At 51.1% G+C, this 25762-nt stretch overlaps 1 protein-coding gene across 7 annotated transcripts in view; it reads right to left on the bottom strand.

Moving 5' to 3' along the window:
• actn4 (actinin, alpha 4) overlaps positions 1–25762 on the bottom strand; it is a 55964-nt gene that overhangs the window by 9002 nt on the left and 21200 nt on the right. For 3 of the 7 annotated variants that reach the window (XM_072459872.1, XM_072459867.1, XM_072459869.1), the window contains exons 2-15: positions 23650–23764; positions 20325–20444; positions 15328–15414; positions 15170–15257; positions 12708–12786; positions 12538–12619; positions 11753–11838; positions 9496–9588; positions 9305–9430; positions 7330–7434; positions 5090–5237; positions 2839–2989; positions 2663–2771; positions 1197–1337 (exon numbers count right to left, since the gene is read on the bottom strand). In XM_072459872.1, coding sequence (XP_072315973.1) covers positions 1197–1337; positions 2663–2771; positions 2839–2989; positions 5090–5237; positions 7330–7434; positions 9305–9430; positions 9496–9588; positions 11753–11838; positions 12538–12619; positions 12708–12786; positions 15170–15257; positions 15328–15414; positions 20325–20444; positions 23650–23764 — 1530 coding nt within the window. Of the gene's footprint in view, positions 1–1196; positions 1338–2662; positions 2772–2838; positions 2990–5089; positions 5238–7329; positions 7435–9304; positions 9431–9495; positions 9589–11321; positions 11408–11752; positions 11839–12537; positions 12620–12707; positions 12787–15169; positions 15258–15327; positions 15415–20324; positions 20445–21499; positions 21519–23649; positions 23765–25762 lie in introns of those variants that run through there. The other 4 variants (XM_072459873.1, XM_072459868.1, XM_072459870.1 and 1 more) reach the window with 2 other exon arrangements.

The raw sequence follows: 25762 nt of genomic DNA, 5'->3' as shown, positions 1-25762 counted from the left end.
TTCTGATGACCACAGGGTTCTGATGACCACAGGGTTCTGATGACCACAGGGTTCTAATGACCACAGGGTTCTGATGACCACAGGGTTCTAATGACCACAGGGTTCTAATGACCACAGGGTTCTGATGACCACAGGGTTATAATGACCACAGGGTTCTAATGACCACAGGGTTCTGATGACCACAGGGTCATAATGACCACAGGGTCCTGATGACCACAGGGTTCTGATGACCACAGGGTTCTAATGACCACAGGGTTCTGATGACCACAGGGTTCTGATGACCACAGGGTTCTGATGACCACAGGGTTATAATGACCACAGGGTTCTAATGACCACAGGGTTCTGATGACCACAGGGTTCTGATGACCACAGGGTTCTAATGACCACAGGGTTCTGATGACCACAGGGTTATAATGACCACAGGGTTCTAATGACCACAGGGTTCTGATGACCACAGGGTTATAATGACCACAGGGTTCTGATGACCACAGGGTTCTGATAACCACAGGGTTCTGATGACCACAGGGTTCTAATGACCACAGGGTTCTAATGACCACAGGGTTCTGATGACCACAGGGTTCTGATGACCACAGGGTTCTGATGACCACAGGGTTATAATGACCACAGGGTTCTAATGACCACAGGGTTCTGATGACCACAGGGTTATAATGACCACAGGGTTCTGATGACCACAGGGTTCTGATGACCACAGGGTTCTAATGACCACAGGGTTCTGATGACCACAGGGTTCTGATGACCACAGGGTTCTAATGACCACAGGGTTCTAATGACCACAGGGTTCTGATGACCACAGGGTTCTGATGACCACAGGGTTATAATGACCACAGGGTTCAAAGCGTGGGAAAAAAGTAGCGGCTTAAAGTCCAAAATGTATGGTACATTGTTCCGAAATATATCCAAATAAGGCTTTTAGTGGCCACTACAGGCCGCTGAGCAGTACTGCACAGGGAGCATGATGATCAGCCTGTGGGCGTGACTGTGGGCGTGTCTGAGGGCGTGTTCACATGCCCCTTCATGCGCCGCTCTGGATCACCTCCTGCACCATTATGATTACATTATGATTACATTATGATTACATTATGATTACATTATGATTACATTATGATTACATTATTGACACTACGACTCTGCAAAACATCCCTCGACACCAAAGCAGCAGATTGAACATGGCTCACCTCGATCTCTTCGTTGGTGTGGACGATGAACATGTCCTGCAGGTCCTCCATGGCTCCCTCCATCCAGTTGTTGAAGGGCGCTGCCCTCTTGGCATATTCCAAATACAGCTCATCTATCGACTCCAGCTGCTTCTCTGTGTTCTATTCACAGCACAAGGAAAACAAGACGTCTGTTATGTTGGGTTTAGATCTACTCCGTCAAGGTGAATTTCATTCATCTTTTGTCATGGGTCACAGAGACCTGCCACTAAAGCCCATAAAGTCTGTTTAGATGAAGCAGAAACTTGTGAAGCTCAAGCTTCTGGTGCAATTATGAGACGGTGGTTGTGCCAAAGCTTGGACAGACTGCCATACGTGCTAAGCGCTTGAAGCCAGCGCGCTGAGCAACATTAGTGTGCCTTTGAAAAACATCAGATGTGTCAATCGATTCACACAGCGATTTAAAGCAGGGGTCACCAAGTGGTCACCAAGGGTCACCAAGGGTTTAGGGCTGAGGGCCATTTCAAGAGCACTCACTGAGTGGGTCAAAGACTACCAGTTCAATGGGCCTAAATGGGCCTCCAATTACATTAATCAGAACAAAATTATGTAAGATTTGCTTTGATATTTGATGTTTCTGTGTGGCTTTTGTGTGTATTTATACATTTGTAAACACAATCTAAATTCCCATTTTAAACCAGTGAAGTTTAAGAATTTTAAGAATATCAGGAAATCAAATGTTTTTTTACTACATCCAGCACCAACTCATTTGACGAGTGAACAAATGTAAAATAGACCTGTAAAAGATGCAAAGCAAATACAAGAAAACAGGTTCTCCTCCTGTGGCTCAGTGTTTACAGCCCGGTGTGAGTCCAGGTCTGACCCAGGTCTTCTGGTCAGGATGGACCGTGGCCTCCTGCCTGAGGGGAGTGGCCTCCTGCCTGAGGGGAGTGGCCTCCTGCCTGAGGGGAGTGGCCTCCTGCCTGAGGGGAGTGGCCTCCTGCCTGAGGGGAGTGGCTCAAATAGTCCATGTCCAGGGTGAGAAGGGTCAGTGATTTGACCTGTTCGTCCCAGAGTCCTGGAGACGTACAGGTCCTGCAGAGATGAAGTCTGCAGCCGATCACCTTCTCAGCAGAGGGCGCTGTAGTCTCTGTTTGTCCCAGTTTTCGGTTGTCTGCAGCGTGGGGGGCTCTGGGCTTGTAGTTGGTCAGAAGCTGGAGCCCACTCCACACAGAGGCGGGGCCACTCCACACAGAAGCAGGGTTGTTGTTGGAGAACTGCTACTTCAGACGCGTGTTGTACTGAGATCTAGCTCTCGACACCTCCTGCTAAATCTGTACTTTGCCTCTTTGTAGCGCTCTCTAGCTCGGGCCCTGTGCGCTGCCTCCTTCGGCGCCTTAACTGCCTCAGTTTGGGTGTGAACCAGGGTTTAGAGACATGTACGCATCTGCAGAATTCAAAGTTTGGGATACGAGTGTGACACTAACCTCCAGGGCCTCCCTGCGGCTCCCAGTGAGGGCCCCCAGCATGTCCCACTGTTCACAGATGCTCTGGCAGCGCGCGTTCACACTGGGAGAGTCGTAGTAGTCCAAGTCACTGCAGAAACACAAATTAGTGTCCACGCTGACATAGTGGCCCCCGGCACCCGACCCCCGGCACTCACTTGAGCTCCTGTGCGATGGCGGCGATCTGCTCCACGCGGTCCTGATGCGCGGTCAGCTCGCTCTCAAACGCCTTGTGCTTCCGCAGTAGAGCTTTGACCTCGGACAGGTTTGCAGTCTCGTAGTCCTTCTGCGTCAGCATGGCCTCTTTCCCTACAGGTTCATCACACCTCACATAAAACACATGCACTGATCTTTTTCAATACTGGAACTAGCGATGTCATGAGATCAAATTTTAGAGTCATAATTATCGCGAGGGGAAATATCGCGATTTTTACGATTATTAGCAAAAATAAAGAAATGGTTGATAATTTGAAAAAATTATCAAACATAAAAACAAAAAGCGAAACCAGAGGAAAAGACTTGAACCATAAGAAGTAGAAATCCAACACAAAAAAGAAGAACAATACTGGAGCACAGAACCCAAAGAGAACGTTGCGTTTAGTCTACAGTCTGTCGAGTCCATCATCAAATTATGTCAGAATGTAATCTTTTCCATTTTACATATTTCCATTATGTCAGTCCAGTCCTTGATCGTCGCTGCATTTTGTGTCATCCATTTCCCCCCATTTTCTGGTTGTGTCCATGGCAGGAGTCCTGAGGCCCAAACACAGAGTCCTGAGGCCCAAACACAGAGTCCTGAGGCCCAAACACAGAGTCCTGAGGCCCAAACACAGAGTCCTGAGGCCCAAATACAAATGCGAGTCTTGGGCACTTTGACATGGCTTAGAGAGAAACCACACACTTCCCTTTCACCTCATTAACTCACCACACTCAAGTATTTGGATGAGTGGATGTATTTAGTCAGAGTTTATGTACAAAAGCAGACGGCCAACATAGAGCATAAAGTCTGATGTGGGTGTGTCGCTCATTCGTCCAGGAGTGTTACAGTTGTTTCATCTGGACTGTTTTTTGAAAAAAATGAAGCGTTTCAACTCTCATCCAAGAGTCAATCTCAATCTGCGAATCAGGACCGGGAACTCAGATATTTATTCTACTCCGGGTAGGCCCTGCCCACCAGGCGGGACCCTCCAGATGAGAAGGTGTTATTGGTTTCAACAGAAACTAAACCTCTTTGTTTTTATCAGTCCTTTAATGGGCTATAAGCCTCCTATTGTCCCTGGCTCACTCTCTCTTTCCTCACTGTGTAACTGATTAGCATCTGAATGCTCTGGGCGTCGACCTCTCTAGCATTAGAAACAACAGGAAGGTTAAATCTTAACCCCCCATTTCATTAAATAGAAAGAGTAACGGGGGCGAGTAACGGGGGCGAGTAACGGGGGCGAGTAACGGGGGCGAGTAACGGGAGCGAGTAACGGGAGCGAGTAACGGGGGCGAGTAACGGGGGCGAGTAACGGGGGCGAGTAACGGGGGCGAGTAACGGGGGCGAGTAACGGGGAGCGAGTAACGGGAGAGAGTAACGGGGAGCGAGTAACGGGGGCGAGTAACGGGGGCGAGTAACGGGGGCGAGTAACGGGGGCGAGTAACGGGGGCGAGTAACGGGGAGCGAGTAACGGGGGCGAGTAACGGGGAGCGAGTAACGGGGGCGAGTAACGGGGGCGAGTAACGGGGGCGAGTAACGGGAGCGAGTAACGGGGAGCGAGTAACGGGGGCGAGTAACGGGGGCGAGTAACGGGGAGCGAGTAACGGGGGCGAGTAACGGGGAGCGAGTAACGGGGGCGAGTAACGGGGGCGAGTAACGGGGGCGAGTAACGGGGAGCGAGTAACGGGGGCGAGTAACGGGGGCGAGTAACCTTTAGCGAGTAACGGGGAGCGAGTAACGGGGGCGAGTAACGGGGAGCGAGTAACGGGGGCGAGTAACGGGGGCGAGTAACGGGGGCGAGTAACGGGGGCGAGTAACGAGGGCGAATAACGGGGAGCGAGTAACTGGGGCGAGTAACGGGGGCGAATAACGGGGAGCGAGTAACGGGGGCGAGTAACGGGGGCGAATAACGGGGAGCGAGTAACGGGGAGCGAGTAACGGGAGCGAGTAACGGGGGCGAGTAACGGGGGCGAGTAACGGGGGCGAGTAACGGGGGCGAGTAACGGGGAGCGAGTAACGGGGAGCGAGTAACGGGGGCGAGTAACGGGGGCGAATAACGGGGAGCGAGTAACTGGGGCGAGTAACGGGAGCGAGTAACGGGAGCGAGTAACGGGGACGAGTAACGGGGGCGAGTAACGGGAGCGAGTAACGGGGGCGAGTAACGGGAGCGAGTAACGGGAGCGAGTAACGGGAGCTTGCTGTGGTCTTACCGTTAGTCCAGGACTCGTGAATAGCTGCTTTTTGCCGAAATTTCTCTGCCAGATGGTCGAGCCGTTCCAGGCGGCGGATCTCATTTAGCAGCCACTCTTCGTATCCTTTCTCCGCCCCCTCCAGAGTCTGCCACGCCCCATTGATGTCCTGCTCACACAGGGGACACTTTCAGATGCTGTGGCTTTGACTTGAGTTTTTGAATATGATTTAAAGGTAATGATTTATTTATTTTTTAAACCAAGAAAATATAAAATGGACTGATCCACGTTTGAGTCTCGGTTGCACTGATTATTTAATCTAAAGAAATACTGTAGAGTCTGATGACCACTACATACCTGTAGTCGACCAGTCAAGAGTTACTAATGTGAAAACTAAGATCAATCTTGACATAATCTTGATAAGAGTCTGAACTGGTCATTTTCAACAAAATGGTTGAAACTGATCTAGATTTTGACAAAAATAAAATATAAGCAACAAGTTGCACAGAAAGTGAACATCCCCGAAATCTAATGTTTAACATGGCATTAAGAACAAAGACATTTTAAAAAATGACTTTCAAACTGTAAAAGTATGTCACAGCGTGGACATGTACTTGTACATGTACAAGTACAAGCCCCAAAAGTACGGCACTCTTGACGGCAGAGAAAAGGCCATCACAAAAAAATGAACGACACAAACATCACCAATGATCAAGGACGGGACTGACATAGGAACAGACATCAGGCAAATGGAAAAACTACAGTTCAAACTTCATTGAAAATGGACAAATTTGTACAATTTTTTAGGACTTTTATGTTGACCAGCTTGAGCCATAGTTTTTATAAAGATCTTTTGTTTTTTGCCTATATCCTTTACTTCCTCCCTCTGTGTCATGTGATGTGAGTGTGATACGTACAGACACCATGCGCCCCTCTGTGTCATGTGATGTGAGTGTGATACGTACAGACACCATGCGCCCCTCTGTGTCATGTGATGTGAGTGTGATACGTACAGACACCATGCGCCCCTCTGTGTCATGTGATGTGAGTGTGATACGTACAGACACCATGCGCCCCTCTGTGTCATGTGATGTGAGTGTGATACGTACAGACACCATGCGCCCCTCTGTGTCATGTGATGTGAGTGTGATACGTACAGACACCATGCGCCCCTCTGTGTCATGTGATGTGAGTGTGATACGTACAGACACCATGCGCCCCTCTGTGTCATGTGATGTGAGTGTGATACGTACAGACACCATGCGCCCCTCTGTGTCATGTGATGTGAGTGTGATACGTACAGACACCATGCGCCCCTCTGTGTCATGTGATGTGAGTGTGATACGTACAGACACCATGCGCCCCTCTGTGTCATGTGATGTGAGTGTGATACGTACAGACACCATGCGCCCCTCTGTGTCATGTGATGTGAGTGTGATACGTACAGACACCATGCGCCCCTCTGTGTCATGTGATGTGAGTGTGATACGTACAGACACCATGCGCCCCTCTGTGTCATGTGATGTGAGTGTGATACGTACAGACACCATGCGCCCCTCTGTGTCATGTGATGTGAGTGTGATACGTACAGACACCATGCGCCCCTCTGTGTCATGTGATGTGAGTGTGATACGTACAGACACCATGCGCCCCTCTGTGTCATGTGATGTGAGTGTGATACGTACAGACACCATGCGCCCCTCTGTGTCATGTGATGTGAGTGTGATACGTACAGACACCATGCGCCCCTCTGTGTCATGTGATGTGAGTGTGATACGTACAGACACCATGCGCCCCTCTGTGTCATGTGATGTGAGTGTGATACGTACAGACACCATGCGCCCCTCTGTGTCATGTGATGTGAGTGTGATACGTACAGACACCATGCGCCCCTCTGTGTCATGTGATGTGAGTGTGATACGTACAGACACCATGCGCCCCTCTGTGTCATGTGATGTGAGTGTGATACGTACAGACACCATGCGCCCCTCTGTGTCATGTGATGTGAGTGTGATACGTACAGACACCATGCGCCCCTCTGTGTCATGTGATGTGAGTGTGATACGTACAGACACCATGCGCCCCTCTGTGTCATGTGATGTGAGTGTGATACGTACAGACACCATGCGCCCCTCTGTGTCATGTGATGTGAGTGTGATACGTACAGACACCATGCGCCCCTCTGTGTCATGTGATGTGAGTGTGATACGTACAGACACCATGCGCCCCTCTGTGTCATGTGATGTGAGTGTGATACGTACAGACACCATGCGCCCCTCTGATGGCATGAAGGCCGGTCTGTTACTGAGCCGCAGCTTGGTCTGCAGAGTGTTGAAGCTGATCTCCAGCTGGCATTTCTCCTGGACCTGAGGACACACACACAACTGTCAAACACACACACCCGTCTCACACACAAACACACACACCCGTCTCTCACACACACACACACCCCCGTCTCACACACACACACACACACACACACCCGTCTCACACACACACACCCGTCACACACACACACACCCGTCACACACACACACCCGTCTCACACACACACACACACCCTTCACACACACCCGTCACACACACCCGTCACACACACACACCCGTCACACACACACACCCGTCACACACACACACCCGTCACACACACACACACCCTTCACACACACACACCCTTCACACACACACCCTTCACACACACACACCCTTCACACACACACGTCTCACACACACACGTCTCACACACACACACACCCCCGTCTCACACACACACACACACCCCCGTCTCACACACACACACACACACCCGTCTCACACACACACACACACACCCTTCACACACACACACACCCTTCACACACACACACACCCTTCACACACACACACACACCCGTCACACACACACACACCCGTCACACACACACACCCGTCACACACACACACCCGTCACACACACACACCCGTCACACACACACACACACCCGTCACACACACACACACACACACACACACACACACCCTTCACACACACACACCCTTCTCACACACACACACACACACACACACACACACACACCCTTCACACACACACACCCTTCACACACACACACCCGTCACACACACACACCCTTCACACACACACACACACACACACACACACACACACCCTTCACACACACACACACACACACACACACCCTTCACACACACACACACACACACACACACACACACACACACCCTTCACACACACACACACACACACACACACCCTTCACACACACACACACACACACACACACACACACACCCTTCACACACACACACACACACACACCCCCTTCACACACACACACCCTTCACACACACACACCCGTCACACACACACACCCTTCACACACACACCCGTCACACACACACCCGTCACACACACACACACACACACACACACCCCCTTCACACACACACACCCGTCACACACACACACCCTTCACACACACACCCGTCACACACACACACACACACACACACACACACCCTTCACACACACACACCCGTCACACACACACACCCTTCACACACACACACCCGTCACACACACACACCCGTCACACACACACACCCTTCACACACTCAGTTGTATCGACACATTTCCACTCTCATCCAAGAGTCAGTCTTAACCTGTGGATCTAGTCTGAACTGGGATATTTGTCCTCCTGTGGGCTGTGTAAACCCTGCCCGCTGGAGGGCGATCAGCCGCTAAATGAAGTGCATTGTGGGAAATATAGTGAGCCAAGCACAGACTCCTCTGATGCGTCCTCATCTGGAGACTTGAGACGTGGAGGACAAGCACACAAGTCGTGGACTGAGACACGCCCTCTAATTCCTGAGTTTGTAGAGTTAAAGTCATAATTTAATTTTTTACTTTTTTCTAACGTTGACATTGTTATGGTCAAAGCTCCTTTTGCCGCTGTATAAAAACATTCTTGAGGTGCCGTGTTTCAATATTTCGACTCTGGGTTTTCACTCAGAACTAGAGCGTCTCATTCACCTGCGTCACTGTTTACTACAGGATTTATGCATTTTAATGACCATAGGGCTCTTGTGCCCCCCCCCCCCCCTCCCCCCCCCCCCTTGTCCTGCTCAGTCTGTAATGATACGAGTCCCTCTCATGGTCTATGCATGGGGGACACACACTACGCTCCCGGGACATGTCTTTCACACACTGCAGCAGACCTTGGGCGGTTTGTGCACGCGGCGATAGTCCCTGAAGTCCTCCAGTTTCTGCTGCATCTCAGCCATGGTCTTCTCCGGGGCGCGGTTCTCCAGCCACGGGATGGTGCGACGGATCCACTCCAGGAGCTGCACACACACCAGAGCTTAGCCACCATGCAGCTGTTCAGGGTACCACAGATACTTTTACTCACTTGACTGGCAAGCTTCTCGTAGTCCTCCATCAATCGCTCATTGTCTTGATTAACGGCCAGCACTTTGCAAATGCGATTGGCAGCAGTCTCAGCCTATCAGAAACAAGTCAAGTTAAGAGAGCCCACCTCCAGTCAGCTGCTGTGAGCAAGCCACCTTTTATAAGCCAATTCTTTATCTTTTTTCCTGTGTTTGTATCATCACACCATAAAAGCATCTACTTTGTACTGCAGTTTCACACAGCACACATGCAGTAAACTGAGTGTGGTCAGTGCAGAACCGTCCTAGCCTAAAAGCACATGTGATGGGAGCTCATGCCGTCAGGGTTAGTGGGGTGGGTCACACTGAAGTGCATGCACCCGCTCAGGCTCCAGTTACTTTGCTGTTGTGCAGTTGTCCCACATCTTCTGGATTTGACACTAAACTGCCACTAGAATCAGAAAGGTTGTTCAAAGTTTAAAAAGGTGACCACTCACATTCAGGACAAAACAGTCATTTCCCGAGCGTCCTGGTGTAAATCTCCAAAACCCACAAAGATTTACACCAAAAACTGGGAAAATTAAATGAAGTTTGGATTTTTCTGTCCACATTGTTTGAGCCAAGGAAAGCTTCAAAATATCCAGAAAGAAAGAATAATGGAAAAGGATGTGTTCACGTGACATCATGACTCTATAATCCTTATGGGTTGAGTTTGACCTGGTTTATGCTTGAGATCCCTGTGCCAGGTTTGGTTTGAGGGAGACGGGCCCAGTACCAGCACGAGTACTTCAGAGCCTGCTTCCATTATTCAACCCCAAAGACGGGATTGTTGTCAAGATTAAGATCAAAAGTTAAGTGAACAAATACTGAGAGGGTTAAATGTTTGAGGATCATACGTTTGTGCATTACAGTCCCATATGAAGAACGTGAACACAGCCTAGACTTTCAGCTCCAGCGGAATTCCAACCTCATGAGACTACAGCTTTGTACAATGATAATCTACACTTTTATTGTACAAAAAGAAAATGATACATACTTATATACTAATATAAATATAAATATAATAGATAATACTCATCACATGAAGGACATCTAACAAAGAGTCTACTCCATTAAGACATGATGTTCATGTGTAGTTTGAGCCTGAACCTATTCAAGCGTGGCACTGTATCCATGGTAACATATCATTATTAAGTCACATCAACATCTAAAGATGTTGAATTCAAATTTCACTGAATAAACCCGTGTTTGATGCACGACACGCTCTGCTTGAACCAGCACTAAAGGATTTATCTCTACAAATCATAAATACACTTTGAGCTCAGAATGTTTCATTTTAAGGACAAATACTATGCATTATTTCTATTATTTGCCTTTAAACATGCTTTTGAGAACTTTTAGTTTGGCATCTTGTGTTTCAGAAGAAAAAAAACAATATCTCTGAGGTATGGGCTCCACCTGCTGGCAGCAGAGGGGATTACATAATGAGGAACACCACAGAGCGATGTAGCAAAGTAGCTGTAGTTATCATGATGAGTCTGGGATTTGTGGTGCAGAAGATTCCCAGAGCCACGTCACTGATCGAGAAAATTTCACACACTGGGAAAATTTAGAACGAAGTGTTTTTGACGCTCGGAGGGGAGAACATTTTCTAACCAGGATTCATTAAACTGGTGTGAATGAAGCAAAATATACCAGGAATGTTTTTGATAAGTTAAACATGGTTAAAAGCTCAAAAAGGTATTTTTTAGCATAGTATGTGTCCTTTAATATGGATCTGACGTGCGGGGCCCCTGAGGTGCGGGGCCCCTGAGGTACGCAGTGGAAGTGAAAGCATTGCAGGGCTCACCTTCTGAGCACCAGAGAATGCGTGATAGAAGCTCGACACATAGGTCATAATGGCTTTTTCATCGGGCCGCAGCGTACCCACGATGTCTACAGCCGCAGCAGAGGAAACAGAAGAGAGGTCAGGTTAACAAAGCGGCCCCCGCACCAGGGCAGAGAGGGGCCCCAGTCACAGAGCAGAGGAAGGGCCACAAACAACACAATCACTCATGTTTGTATTGTAGAGTCATTTTATTCCTTCCACAGACCAAACGTTACGTGTCCCTAATAACTGCCCAAATCATCATTATTTATGATATAATGAGCACCATATTTTGTGTGTTTGAGGCCCCTCACTGCAATGTGGTTCCCCAGGTAAAAGCAGCGCTGAAAAGGAGGCCATGCTGGACAGAGACAGAGCTGGCAGCAGCAGGGCAGTAGAGGGCGCTGTGGTACCTTCTGAGCTCCAGAGAAAGCATGGTAGAAACTGGACACATAAGTCATGATGGCCTTTTCATCAGGACGGGCCGTGTTGACAATGTCTACAACATGTGGAGGGAGGGTTATGACACACTACACGCCCGCGCGCACACACACACTACACGCCCGCGCGCACACACACGCTAACGAACACGTACACAACACGCTAACGCACACAACACGCTAACGCACACGCTAACGCACACAACACGCTAACGCACACGCTAACGCACACAACACGCTAACGCACACGCTAACGCACACAACACGCTAACGCACACAACACCGCACACACAACACGCTAACGCACACGTACACAACACGCTAACGCACACGCTAACGCACACAACACGCTAACGCACACAACACCGCACACACAACACGCTAACGCACACGTACACAACACGCTAACGCACACGCTAACGCATACAACACGCTAACGCACACAACATGCTAACGCACACGCACACAACACGCTAACGCACACACAACACGCTAACGCACACACAACACGCTAACGCACACACAACACGCTAACGCACACACGTACACACGACACGCTAACGCACACACGACACGCTAACGCACACGCGACACGCACACGCGCACACACAACACGCACGTGCGCTAACGCACACACACACACACACACACACACACACACACACACACACACACACACACACGCCTGTGTGAAAGGCGTTAGTGCCACATTGGGGCGTGGCACAGCAGAATTAGACCCAGAGGGATCCTCAGCTTACCCTCTGCGTCCAACATCTTTGGAATGTCCAGGTACTTCTCTGCCACATCAAAGGCGTTGTTGAGGTTGGTCAAAGGATCGTCCTGCAAAAGCCAGACACAGGCTGATATCTTAGAGATGTCACTTTTGGATTGGGATATTTGATTATATTCAGTAAATATGAAAAAGAACCTTTCTCAGTTTGTCATAGTCGATGAGCTCAGGTCTGTGGCGGTGGATCAGAGCGTTGAATGCCAGGCCGTCCTTCCAGCTGTCACAAAAGGCACGTTACAACTCGTGATCTGATCATGAAATTATATCAATGTTCTTGAATAAAATCGCCCCTGCCTCAGTGTGCCCGGTCGCCTCAGCGTGCCCGGTCGCCTCAGCGTGCCCGGTCGCCTCAGCGTGCCCGGTCGCCTCAGCGTGCCCGGTCGTCCCGCGCCCCTGCCTCAGCGTGCCCGGTCGTCCCGCGCCCCTGCCTCAGCGTGCCCGGTCGTCCCGCGCCCCTGCCTCAGCGTGCCCGGTCGTCCCGCGCCCCTGCCTCAGCGTGCCCGGCCGTCCCGCGCCCCTGCCTCAGCGTGCCCGGCCGTCCCGCGCCCCTGCCTCAGCGTGCCCGGCCGTCCCGCGCCCCTGCCTCAGTGTGCCCGGTCCCGCGCCCCTGCCTCAGTGTGCCCGGTCGTCCCGCGCCCCTGCCTCAGTGTGCCCGGTCGTCCCGCGCCCCTGCCTCAGTGTGCCCGGTCGTCCCGCGGCCATGCCTCAGTGTGCCCGGTCGTCCCGCGGCCATGCCTCAGTGTGCCCGGTCGTCCCGCGGCCATGCCTCAGTGTGCCCGGTCGTCCCGCGGCCATGTCTCAGTGTGCCCGGTCCCGCGCCCCTGCCTCAGTGTGCCCGGTCGTCCCGCGCCCCTGCCTCAGTGTGCCCGGTCGTCCCGCGCCCATGCCTCAGTGTGCCCGGTCGTCCCGCGCCCATGCCTCAGTGTGCCCGGTCGTCCCGCGGCCATGCCTTAGTGTGCCCGGTCGTCCCGCGCCCATGCCTCAGTGTGCCCGGTCGTCCCGCGCCCATGCCTCAGTGTGCCCGGTCGTCCCGCGGCCATGCCTCAGTGTGCCCGGTCGTCCCGCGGCCATGTCTCAGTGTGCCCGGTCCCGCGCCCCTGCCTCAGTGTGCCCGGTCGTCCCGCGCCCCTGCCTCAGTGTGCCCGGTCGTCCCGCGCCCATGCCTCAGTGTGCCCGGTCGTCCCGCGGCCATGCCTCAGTGTGCCCGGTCGTCCCGCGGCCATGCCTCAGTGTGCCCGGTCGTCCCGCGCCCATGCCTCAGTGTGCCCGGTCGTCCCGCGGCCATGCCTCAGTGTGCCCGGTCGTCCCGCGGCCATGCCTCAGTGTGCCCGGTCGTCCCGCGGCCATGTCTCAGTGTGCCCGGTCGTCCCGCGGCCATGTCTCAGTGTGCCCGGTCCCGCGCCCCTGCCTCAGTGTGCCCGGTCGTCCCGCGCCCCTGCCTCAGTGTGCCCGGTCGTCCCGCGCCCCTGCCTCAGTGTGCCCGGTCGTCCCGCGCCCATGCCTCAGTGTGCCCGGTCGTCCCGCGGCCATGCCTCAGTGTGCCCGGTCGTCCCGCGGCCATGCCTCAGTGTGCCCGGTCGTCCCGCGCCCATGCCTCAGTGTGCCCGGTCATCCCGCGGCCATGCCTCAGTGTGCCCGATCGTCACGCGGCCATGCCTCAGTGTGCCCGGTCGTCCCGCGGCCATGTCTCAGTGTGCCCGGTCCCGCGCCCATGTCTCAGTGTGCCCGATCGTCACGCGGCCATGCCTCAGTGTGCCCGGTCGTCCCGCGGCCATGCCTCAGTGTGCCCGGTCGTCCCGCGGCCATGCCTCAGTGTGCCCGGTCGTCCCGCGGCCATGCCTCAGTGTGCCCGGTCGTCCCGCGGCCATGTCTCAGTGTGCCCGGTCCCGCGCCCCTGCCTCAGTGTGCCCGGTCGTCCCGCGCCCCTGCCTCAGTGTGCCCGGTCGTCCCGCGCCCATGCCTCAGTGTGCCCGGTCGTCCCGCGCCCATGCCTCAGTGTGCCCGGTCGTCCCGCGCCCATGCCTCAGTGTGCCCGGTCATCCCGCGGCCATGCCTCAGTGTGCCCGGTCGTCCCGCGCCCATGCCTCAGTGTGCCCGGTCGTCCCGCGGCCATGCCTCAGTGTGCCCGGTCGTCCCGCGGCCATGCCTCAGTGTGCCCGGTCATCCCGCGGCCATGCCTCAGTGTGCCCGGTCATCCCGCGGCCATGCCTCAGTGTGCCCGGTCGTCCCGCGGCCATGTCTCAGTGTGCCCGGTCCCGCGCCCCTGCCTCAGTGTGCCCGGTCGTCCCGCGCCCCTGCCTCAGTGTGCCCGGTCGTCCCGCGGCCATGCCTCAGTGTGCCCGGTCGTCCCGCGGCCATGCCTCAGTGTGCCCGGTCGTCCCGCGCCCATGCCTCAGTGTGCCCGGTCATCCCGCGGCCATGCCTCAGTGTGCCCGGTCGTCACGCGGCCATGCCTCAGTGTGCCCGGTCGTCCCGCGGCCATGTCTCAGTGTGCCCGGTCCCGCGCCCATGTCTCAGTGTGCCCGGTCCCACGCCCCTGCCTCAGTGTGCCCGGTCTCTAAGGGGCACACCAGAAACCTATTGAGAAGCACTGCCCTAACCTGATGTGGAAGTTCTGCACATTGACGTTCTTGTAGGGCGCGGTCTTCCTCTGGCACCACAGAAGAAGCCCCTCTTTGGCTGAGGTCTCTGCAAACGCACATCACATTTGTAGAGACACTTCCGGGTTAGATGATGTGACCATAGGTGGAGCGTGTACCTTCCACAGAGATGTCCTGGATAGCAAACCGGAGAATGATGGTCCAGATCATTCCCAGAGTCATCTTTGCATTTCCATCCACAATTTCTAAAGAAAAGAAACAAACTCCCCATTGGTCACTCATCTTTGACACATTATGGTCTCAAATACTGTGCATTGTTGTGTATCCAGGCTCCTCAAAGCTTCACTTTCTGCATCAGCCAACAATTGAATTCAGAAGAATTGAATTCACAATTCTGACAAAAAAAGATGTATTGTTTGTTACCTTGTAACGTTGCACTTTTTAAATTTTTTAAAGATAATGCATAATTTGCATAATAATATCATATATTCGTTTGTTAACCATGTTTGACAAATTTACGAGCATTTTTGTGGTTTCAAAATTGCACCTTTAAGTGCTTGTTATGTAAACTTATGTAAATCATTTAGAAACTTTTGACCGTGTATTTGTCCTGATGATTTGTTAGTTTGGCGACAATCAGATAACCCTAGATTAAAATACATGTCAAGTTTAAACAAGAAAATGGCCGCCTTGTGTGTTTTTCCCTCTGATCTCTTTTTGGATCAGTCTGTGGGCTCTTTGCAGGTTGCTTGTGTGTTGTTTGACCATAGAGCTGTGTAACAAAAGTAGACTTACAAGAATGATTTCAACATGGTTTATGTTAATACAATGGCACCTGAAAAATTACGAAAAGCATCTTTTAATGTTTATGGAATATAGAGATTAATCACCAAGGCAAGTTCCTATGTTTATGAATTATGTTCATTGACAATGGTAATAAACTATCTGATTCTGTCAGTGTAATCCCTCATTGGTCCAGGAGTATTCCATTGTAGAAAAAGATCAGTTGTTTCATCTAGACTCTTTTTAGGAGAAACAAAACGTTTAAATAGGAGGTATGCAGATGAGACTGAACAGCCACTTCACAAGAGGCTTTATCAGCACGTCAGACACGAGTTCAGGACCACAGAGCGCCGTGCATCTGCAGCAGCCTCTAATCACTCAAAGACAGTGAGGTGAAGATTCTGAGCAGAAGAAAAGATGGTTTGAAAGCTTTAAAGAGGCAATCTTTGTTCAAAAAGAAAATCCCTCTTTAAACAGAAATGGTGGTTTAAGATTCAACCTTCTGGTCGTTTATATTAGTTTTGATCCCCTGGAGAGGTCAACGCCCAGGGCATTTGGATGCTAATCAAGTCCTAAGGGAGGAGAGAGAGAGTGAGCTAAGCTACAATAGGAGGCTGATAACCCACTGAAGGGCTGATAGTAAACAAAGAGGCTAGTTTGATAGTAACAAAGAGGGTTAGTTTCTGGTGAAACCAAAAACACCCTTTATCAGGAGGTCCTGGTGGGCAGGTCCTATTCAGAGTAGGATAAATATCTGAGTTCCAGGTCTTGATTCGCAGATTGAGAATGACTCTCGGATGAGTGTCGAAACGTTTTTCTTAAAAAAGTCCAGATGACTACAACTGAATCTTAGTATACAAACATAAGAGGGACGTGGCCATATTGATCAAGCCTTTGAACAGAGTTTTGAACACAAAGATAAAGATGGCAGATTTGTACTGGTCAAAAGGAACTATTCATGTTTACCTTGATAAATGTATTTGCTCCACCAGGAGGCGCTCTCACTTTACGTACTGAAGTTGTGGTTCTGATTTGTCTGTGGCAGAGACTGGAACTTTCATGTTCAGCCGACATATATGTCTCAAGCTCACAAAGTACTGGTAAATCTATAAATAATACATTTTATAAATACATAATATAGGGTTTATCTGGACATTCAATTGATATCTCAACAAAGATGTGTCCTAAATGACAGAGGCACACAAAGGAGGAACAACAGATTTAAGTGATCATGCGCATCTCTGTAGATCTGGAACAGAAACAAAAAACACACTTTGGAGATTAAATGCTCGTCGACTCAATGACCCATAGTTTGTGAAAAAGATGACAAAGGACATTGGGACTTATGTAGAGGAAACCGACAAAGGTGAAGTTTCTCCTTCCATTCTCTGGGATGCAGCTAAGGCAGTTTTGAGGGGCAGTGTCATTGCCGTCGCCTCAACCAAAAAGGAAAAAAAGGATCAACAATCTACAGAACAAACTAAAGCTGTTGAATCTAAACGTGCAGAAAACAAGGATCTGCAAATGCAACAGGAAATTAAAAAGACAAGGGCTGAGATGAAGGACCCAAACTCACAGGAAATAATCCTTACCAAAGATCATGAAAGCGGTTTTACAAAATCATTGTGTTAGTTTATTTATTTAATATACATGAACCTTAGCAGGAGAGATGTCAATAAATAAATAACCCCAACTAACAGAATCAGAAGATTTTTCAGTGTCAAGACTCATTTGTATTGGATTCATTCTGTGTAAAGATCATCTTATGTTGTGTCGGTCCTTCCCTTCCTTTGATCTCAGGAATATGATGCTTCCTTCAACTCTGAGGGGACTGAGCTTTTTGAAGTGCCAGTTAAAAGTTCATAAAAGCAAAAAGGAGTAAGTGTGTCTTTTAGAGCCTTATACCACTCCGAGGTGAACCTGTCAAACTCCTGGAGATGTGCAGTGTTTCCCCCAGGATTTCAGAAGGGCGTGGTGGGATTTCAGAAGGGCGTGGTGGGATTTCAGAAGGGCGTGGTGGGATTTCAGAAGGGCGTGGTGGGATTTCAGAAGGACGTAGTGGGATTTCAAAAGGACGTAGTAGGATTTCAAAAGGACGTAGTGGGATTTCAGAAGGACGTAGTGGGATTTCAAAAGGACGTAGTGGGATTTCAAAAGGACGTAGTGGGATTTCAAAAGGACGTAGTGGGATTTCAAAAGGACGTAGTGGGATTTCAAAAGGACGTAGTGGGATTTCAAAAGGACGTAGTGGGATTTCAAAAGGACGTAGTGGGATTTCAAAAGGACGTAGTGGGATTTCAAAAGGACGTAGTGGGATTTCAAAAGGACTTAGTGGGATTTCAGAAGGACGTAGTGGGATTTCAAAAGGACTTAGTGGGATTTCAGAAGGACATAGTGGGATTTCAGAAGGACGTAGTGGGATTTCAGAAGGACTTAGTGGGATTTCAGAAGGACGTAGTGGGATTTCAGAAGGACGTAGTGGGATTTCAGAAGGACGTAGTGGGATTTCAGAAGGACGTAGTGGGATTTCAGAAGGACGTAGTGGGATTTCAGAAGGACGTAGTGGGATTTCAGAAGGACGTAGTGGGATTTCAGAAGGACGTAGTGGGATTTCAGAAGGACGTAGTGGGATTTCAAAACCTCCTACAAAAAGGGCACATAGTGACTCCTTAAAAGAGGCACAAACAAAGAATAATATAACTTTATCAACAACAATGTATGTATTTACATGCTATATTTGTGGTGGGCAGTGCAACAAGTCAATAAAAGGTATTTATATTTCAATTATTGATAAGTGCTGTGAATTTGGTGACCCTACATTAAATAATAAAAACGCTATTGAAGATTCATTTTCATATATTATCTTAATTGCCCATCTCGTATTTTAAACATATTTTTTCTGTCTGTTTTCAAAGCTTCCAAGATAATAATTCTGTGCATTTTAAACCGCATTCATTTTCTCATGTCAGGTCATTAATCTCGCCCTCGCCTTTTAAGTTTCCTGTAGCATTTGAGGATCCTTGTTTACAGCAGGTTTAGGTCAGCTTTAGTTTGTTCTGTAAATAGTTACATTTTTTCTTCCTATATTTCTTTTTGGTAACAGCAATGACACTGCCCCTCAAAACTGCCTCAGCTGCATCCCAGAGAATTGGTGGAGACATTTAACCGATGTCCTTTGTCTTCAGTTCTCCAAACTGTGGGTCATTGAGACGACGAGCATTAAGTGTGTTTTTTGTTTGTTCCAGATCCAGTGATGTAAACAGGAGCTCCATCACTTCGATCTATTGGACCCACGTCTGCCTCGGTCATTTAGGACACATCTTAGTCAGTCAACAGTCTATTCTAGAATAGATCTTATGTGTATATTGGATTCATCCCTCTCCAGATATCGATCAACCCTATATTATGTATTTATGAAAATGAGGAGCACCTCTGCTTCTCCCGGTGTTCTGAGGAGCACCTCTGCTTCTCCTGGTGTTCTGAGGAGCACCTCTGCTCCTCCTGGTGTTGTGAGGAGCACCTCTCCTTCTCCTGGTGTTCTGAGGAGCACCTCTGCTTCTCCTGGTGTTCTGAGGAGCACCTCTGCTTCTCCTGGTGTTCTGAGGAGCACCTCTGCTTCTCCCGGTGTTCTGAGGAGCACCTCTGCTTCTCCCGGTGTTCTGAGGAGCACCTCTGCTTCTCCTGGTGTTCTGAGGAGCACCTCTGCTTCTCCTGGTGTTCTGAGCACATGTTTTTTAACTTCTAAAGTCACTAGAAGAGTCGCGGGGAAAGAGAACCCATGTCTCAGTTTTCTCCTCCTGAGCTCCTCACAGATGTGGTGGAACTGTTGATGTACATCTTATGGAACTAAGCTAAGACACGGTCTTCTTTTAACCCCGGAGGTCTCTTTTAACCCCGGAGGTCTCTTTTAACCCCGGAGGTCTCTTTTAACCCCGGAGGTCTCTTTTAACCCCGGAGGTCTCTTTTAACCCCGGAGGTCTCTTTTAACCCCGGAGGTCTCTTTTAACCCCGGAGGTCTCTTTTAACCCCGGAGGTCTCTTTTAACCCCGGAGGTCTCCTTTAACCCCGGAGGTCTCTTTTAACCCCGGAGGTCTCTTTTAACCCCGGAGGTCTCTTTTAACCCCGGAGGTCTCTTTTAACCCCGGAGGTCTCCTTTAACCCCGGAGGTCTCCTTTAACCCCGGAGGTCTCCTTTAACCCCGGAGGTCTCCTTTAACCCCGGAGGTCTCCTTTAACCCCGGAGGTCTCCTTTAACCCCGGAGGTCTCCTTTAACCCCGGAGGTCTCCTTTAACCCCGGAGGTCTCCTTTAACCCTTGCAGCCTTCATGACACGTTCCTTCACACCCCAGCTACAGCCAGACACAGTAACTTACCCTCGGCTCCGATGGACACCAGCTTCACTCCTTTGCTGGCGATGAAGTCCAGGGCTTTGTTGACGTTGCTGACGAAGTGGACTCTCATTTTGCCTCTCTCAGGCTTCGCTAACCGCTCTCCTGTCAGAGAAGAAGAGATGAAGAGGATGAAGAGATGAAGAGGATGGAAGAGCCAAACACTGACATTCAAATTCTGCTCTTTAATCAGTTGTACAAAAGTTCCAGCTCATAATTATATACAATATCATTTCATTCAACCAAGAAATATCATCTTTTCGTTTTAACAATGTGGTCATCTGCCTTCAAAATGTTAAAGAATATTCACTCTATCAATATTTGGAGCATGTGAGCATTATATATTAACCTCAGAGTGTGCGAGATGCGAGAGTGCGTGTGTGCGTTCAGTGCGTGTGTGCGTTCAGTGCGTGTGTGCGTTCGATTGTGAGTGTGTGCGAGTGTGTGTTCAGTGCATGTGAGTGTGTGCGAGTGTGTGTTCAGTGCATGTGAGTGTGTGTGCGAGTGTGTGTTCAGTGCATGTGAGTGTGTGTGCGAGTGTGTGTTCAGTGCATGTGAGTGTGTGTGCGAGTGTGTGTTCAGTGCATGTGAGTGTGTGTGCGAGTGTGTGTTCAGTGCATGTGAGTGTGTGCGAGTGTGTGTTCAGTGCATGTGAGTGTGTGTGCGAGTGTGTGTTCAGTGCATGTGAGTGTGTGTGCGAGTGTGTGTTCAGTGCATGTGAGTGTGTGCGAGTGTGTGTTCAGTGCATGTGAGTGTGTGTGCGAGTGTGTGTTCAGTGCATGTGAGTGTGTGTGCGAGTGTGTGTTCAGTGCATGTGAGTGTGTGTGCGAGTGTGTGTTCAGTGCATGTGAGTGTGTGTGCGAGTGTGTGTTCAGTGCATGTGAGTGTGTGCGAGTGTGTGTTCAGTGCATGTGAGTGTGTGTGCGAGTGTGTGTTCAGTGCATGTGAGTGTGTGTGCGAGTGTGTGTTCAGTGCATGTGAGTGTGTGTGCGAGTGTGTGTTCAGTGCATGTGAGTGTGTGTGCGAGTGTGTGTTCAGTGCATGTGAGTGTGCAAATAAGAAGGCTTAACTGCTGCAGTGATTGGGTTCAAAAGACAATATGATGTCCACTCCCACAGTTCATGAGTGACCCACACACACCAGGTCCACCACACACTGACCTGAGATGACCTCCAGTGACCCACACACACCAGGTCCACCACACACTGACCTGATATGACCTCCAGTGACCCACACACACCAGGTCCACCACACACTGACCTGAGATGACCTCCAGTGACCCACACACACCAGGTCCACCACACACTGACCTAAGATGACCTCCAGTGACCCACACACACCAGGTCCACCACACACTGACCTGAGATGACCTCCAGTGACCCACACACACCAGGTCCACCACACACTGACCTGAGATGACCTCCAGTGACCCACACACACCAGGTCCACCACACACTGACCTGAGATGACCTCCAGTGACCCACACACACCAGGTCCACCACACACTGACCTGAGATGACCTCCAGTGACCCACACACACCAGGTCCACCACACACTGACCTGATATGACCTCCAGTGACCCACACACACCAGGTCCACCACACACTGACCTGAGATGACCTCCAGTGACCCACACACACCAGGTCCACCACACACTGACCTGAGATGACCTCCAGTGACCCACACACACCAGGTCCACCACACACTGACCTGATATGACCTCCAGTGACCCACACACACCAGGTCCACCACACACTGACCTAAGATGACCTCCAGTGACCCACACACACCAGGTCCACCACACACTGACCTGAGATGACCTCCAGTGACCCACACACACCAGGTCTACCACACACTGACCTGAGATGACCTCCAGTGACCCACACACACCAGGTCCACCACACACTGACCTGATATGACCTCCAGTGACCCACACACACCAGGTCCACCACACACTGACCTAAGATGACCTCCAGTGACCCACACACACCAGGTCCACCACACACTGACCTGATATGACCTCCAGTGACCCACACACACCAGGTCCACCACACACTGACCTAAGATGACCTCCAGTGACCCACACACACCAGGTCCACCACACACTGACCTGAGATGACCTCCAGTGACCCACACACACCAGGTCCACCACACACTGACCTGAGATGACCTCCAGTGACCCACACACACCAGGTCCACCACACACTGACCTGAGATGACCTCCAGTGACCCACACACACCAGGTCCACCACACACTGACCTGAGATGACCTCCAGTGACCCACACACACCAGGTCCACCACACACTGGCCTGATATGACCTCCAGTGACCCACACACACCAGGTCTACCACACACTGACCTGAGATGACCTCCAGTGACCCACACACACCAGGTCCACCACACACTGGCCTGATATGACCTCCAGTGACCCACACACACCAGGTCCACCACACACTGACCTAAGATGACCTCCAGTGACCCACACACACCAGGTCCACCACACACTGACCTGATATGACCTCCAGTGACCCACACACACCAGGTCCACCACACACTGACCTGAGATGACCTCCAGTGACCCACACACACCAGGTCCACCACACACTGACCTGAGATGACCTCCAGTGACCCACACACACCAGGTCCACCACACACTGGCCTGATATGACCTCCAGTGACCCACACACACCAGGTCTACCACACACTGACCTGAGATGACCTCCAGTGACCCACACACACCAGGTCCACCACACACTGACCTGAGATGACCTCCAGTGACCCACACACACCAGGTCCACCACACACTGACCTGAGATGACCTCCAGTGACCCACACACACCAGGTCCACCACACACTGACCTGATATGACCTCCAGTGACCCACACACACCAGGTCCACCACACACTGACCTAAGATGACCTCCAGTGACCCACACACACCAGGTCCACCACACACTGACCTGAGATGACCTCCAGTGACCCACACACACCAGGTCCACCACACACTGACCTGAGATGACCTCCAGTGACCCACACACACCAGGTCCACCACACACTGACCTAAGATGACCTCCAGTGACCCACACACACCAGGTCCACCACACACTGACCTGAGATGACCTCCAGTGACCCACACACACCAGGTCCACCACACACTGACCTGAGATGACCTCCAGTGACCCACACACACCAGGTCCACCACACACTGACCTGAGATGACCTCCAGTGACCCACACACACCAGGTCCACCACACACTGACCTGAGATGACCTCCAGTGACCCACACACACCAGGTCCACCACACACTGACCTGAGATGACCTCCAGCAGCAGCATGAGCTTCAGGCCGTCTCTGAAGTCCTCCTCGATGTTCTCGATCTGCACGCCCATCTTTCGGAGGTGAGAGTTGCACCAGGCAGTGAAGGTCTGTAAAAGCAGCAGAGAACAGTCTGAGGAATAAAGTCTGGCGGTAATGCAACAATTGGATGCCAACCGCCATAAAACAACAACAACAACAACAACAGTCAGACTCTGGTGAGCAGTGTGTGATTCGACATCGTGCAAATCAAATATGTTCATTTCTTGAACTGGTTGGTTTCTGAACAGCAGACGGACATCAGCCCCGACTGAGACGACCATCAAGGCTTTTACAAATCACAACTTTCAAGTGGAAAATCAATGAATTCATTGCTAATCTGGACAGAACCTCGACTAAACCTAGTAAAAACAAATGGGGTAAAAAGTAACCTTGTTTTGACAGACAAAGAGTGTGAAAGTAAAAGTACATCTCACTGGAGAACCACAGGATCACATGGAGGGAATTCTGTTGGAAAAGTGTGTCTGGTTTCTTTCTAAGCCCATGTCAAAGTGCCCATGACTCACAGTGAAGACAGACTGTTGGAGAGGATGTGGCAGCAGGAGGCAGACTGTTGGAGAGGATGTGGCAGCAGGAGGCAGACTGTTGGAGAGGATGTGGCAGCAGGAGACAGACTGTTGGAGAGGATGTGGCAGCAGGAGCCAAACTGTTGGAGAGGATGTGGCAGCAGGAGCCAAACTGTTGGAGAGGATGTGACAGCAGGAGACAGACTGTTGGAGAGGATGTGGCAGCAGGAGGCAGACTGTTGGAGAGGATGTGGCAGCAGGAGGCAGACTGTTGGAGAGGATGTGGCAGCAGGAGGCAGACTGTTGGAGAGGATGTGGCAGCAGGAGGCAGACTGTTGGAGAGGATGTGGCAGCAGGAGGCAGACTGTTGGAGAGGATGTGGCAGCAGGAGACAGACTGTTGGAGAGGATGTGGCAGCAGGAGCCAAACTGTTGGAGAGGATGTGGCAGCAGGAGCCAAACTGTTGGAGAGGATGTGACAGCAGGAGACAGACTGTTGGAGAGGATGTGGCAGCAGGAGGCAGACTGTTGGAGAGGATGTGGCAGCAGGAGGCAGACTGTTGGAGAGGATGTGGCAGCAGGAGGCAGACTGTTGGAGAGGATGTGGCAGCAGGAGGCAGACTGTTGGAGAGGATGTGGCAGCAGGAGACAGACTGTTGGAGAGGATGTGGCAGCAGGAGCCAAACTGTTGGAGAGGATGTGGCAGCAGGAGCCAAACTGTTGGAGAGGATGTGGCAGCAGGAGGCAGACTGTTGGAGAGGATGTGGCAGCAGGAGGCAGACTGTTGGAGAGGATGTGGCAGCAGGAGGCAGACTGTTGGAGAGGATGTGGCAGCAGGAGCCAAACTGTTGGAGAGGATGTGGCAGCAGGAGCCAAACTGTTGGAGAGGATGTGGCAGCAGGAGGCAGACTGTTGGAGAGGATGTGGCAGCAGGAGGCAGACTGTTGGAGAGGATGTGGCAGCAGGAGCCAAACTGTTGGAGAGGATGTGGCAGCAGGAGCCAAACTGTTGGAGAGGATGTGGCAGCAGGAGGCAGACTGTTGGAGAGGATGTGGCAGCAGGAGGCAGACTGTTGGAGAGGATGTGGCAGCAGGAGCCAAACTGTTGGAGAGGATGTGGCAGCAGGAGGCAGACTGTTGGAGAGGATGTGGCAGCAGGAGGCAGACTGTTGGAGAGGATGTGACAGCAGGAGGCAGACTGTTGGAGAGGATGTGACAGCAGGAGACAGACTGTTGGAGAGGATGTGGCAGCAGGAGCCAAACTGTTGGAGAGGATGTGGCAGCAGGAGGCAGACTGTTGGAGAGGATGTGGCAGCAGGAGGCAGACTGTTGGAGAGGATGTGGCAGCAGGAGCCAAACTGTTGGAGAGGATGTGGCAGCAGGAGGCAGACTGTTGGAGAGGATGTGGCAGCAGGAGCCAAACTGTTGGAGAGGATGTGGCAGCAGGAGGCAGACTGTTGGAGAGGATGTGGCAGCAGGAGCCAAACTGTTGGAGAGGATGTGGCAGCAGGAGGCAGACTGTTGGAGAGGATGTGACAGCAGGA

Source organism: Eucyclogobius newberryi, unplaced genomic scaffold (genome assembly GCF_026437365.1).
Source record: "Eucyclogobius newberryi isolate DKJ021-1_F unplaced genomic scaffold, fEucNew1.0.hap1 SCAF_10, whole genome shotgun sequence".
Taxonomy (NCBI): domain Eukaryota; kingdom Metazoa; phylum Chordata; class Actinopteri; order Gobiiformes; family Gobiidae; genus Eucyclogobius; species Eucyclogobius newberryi.
The sequence above is the reverse complement of the archived record's forward strand: the minus strand, read 5'-3'. Positions and strand labels throughout refer to the sequence as shown.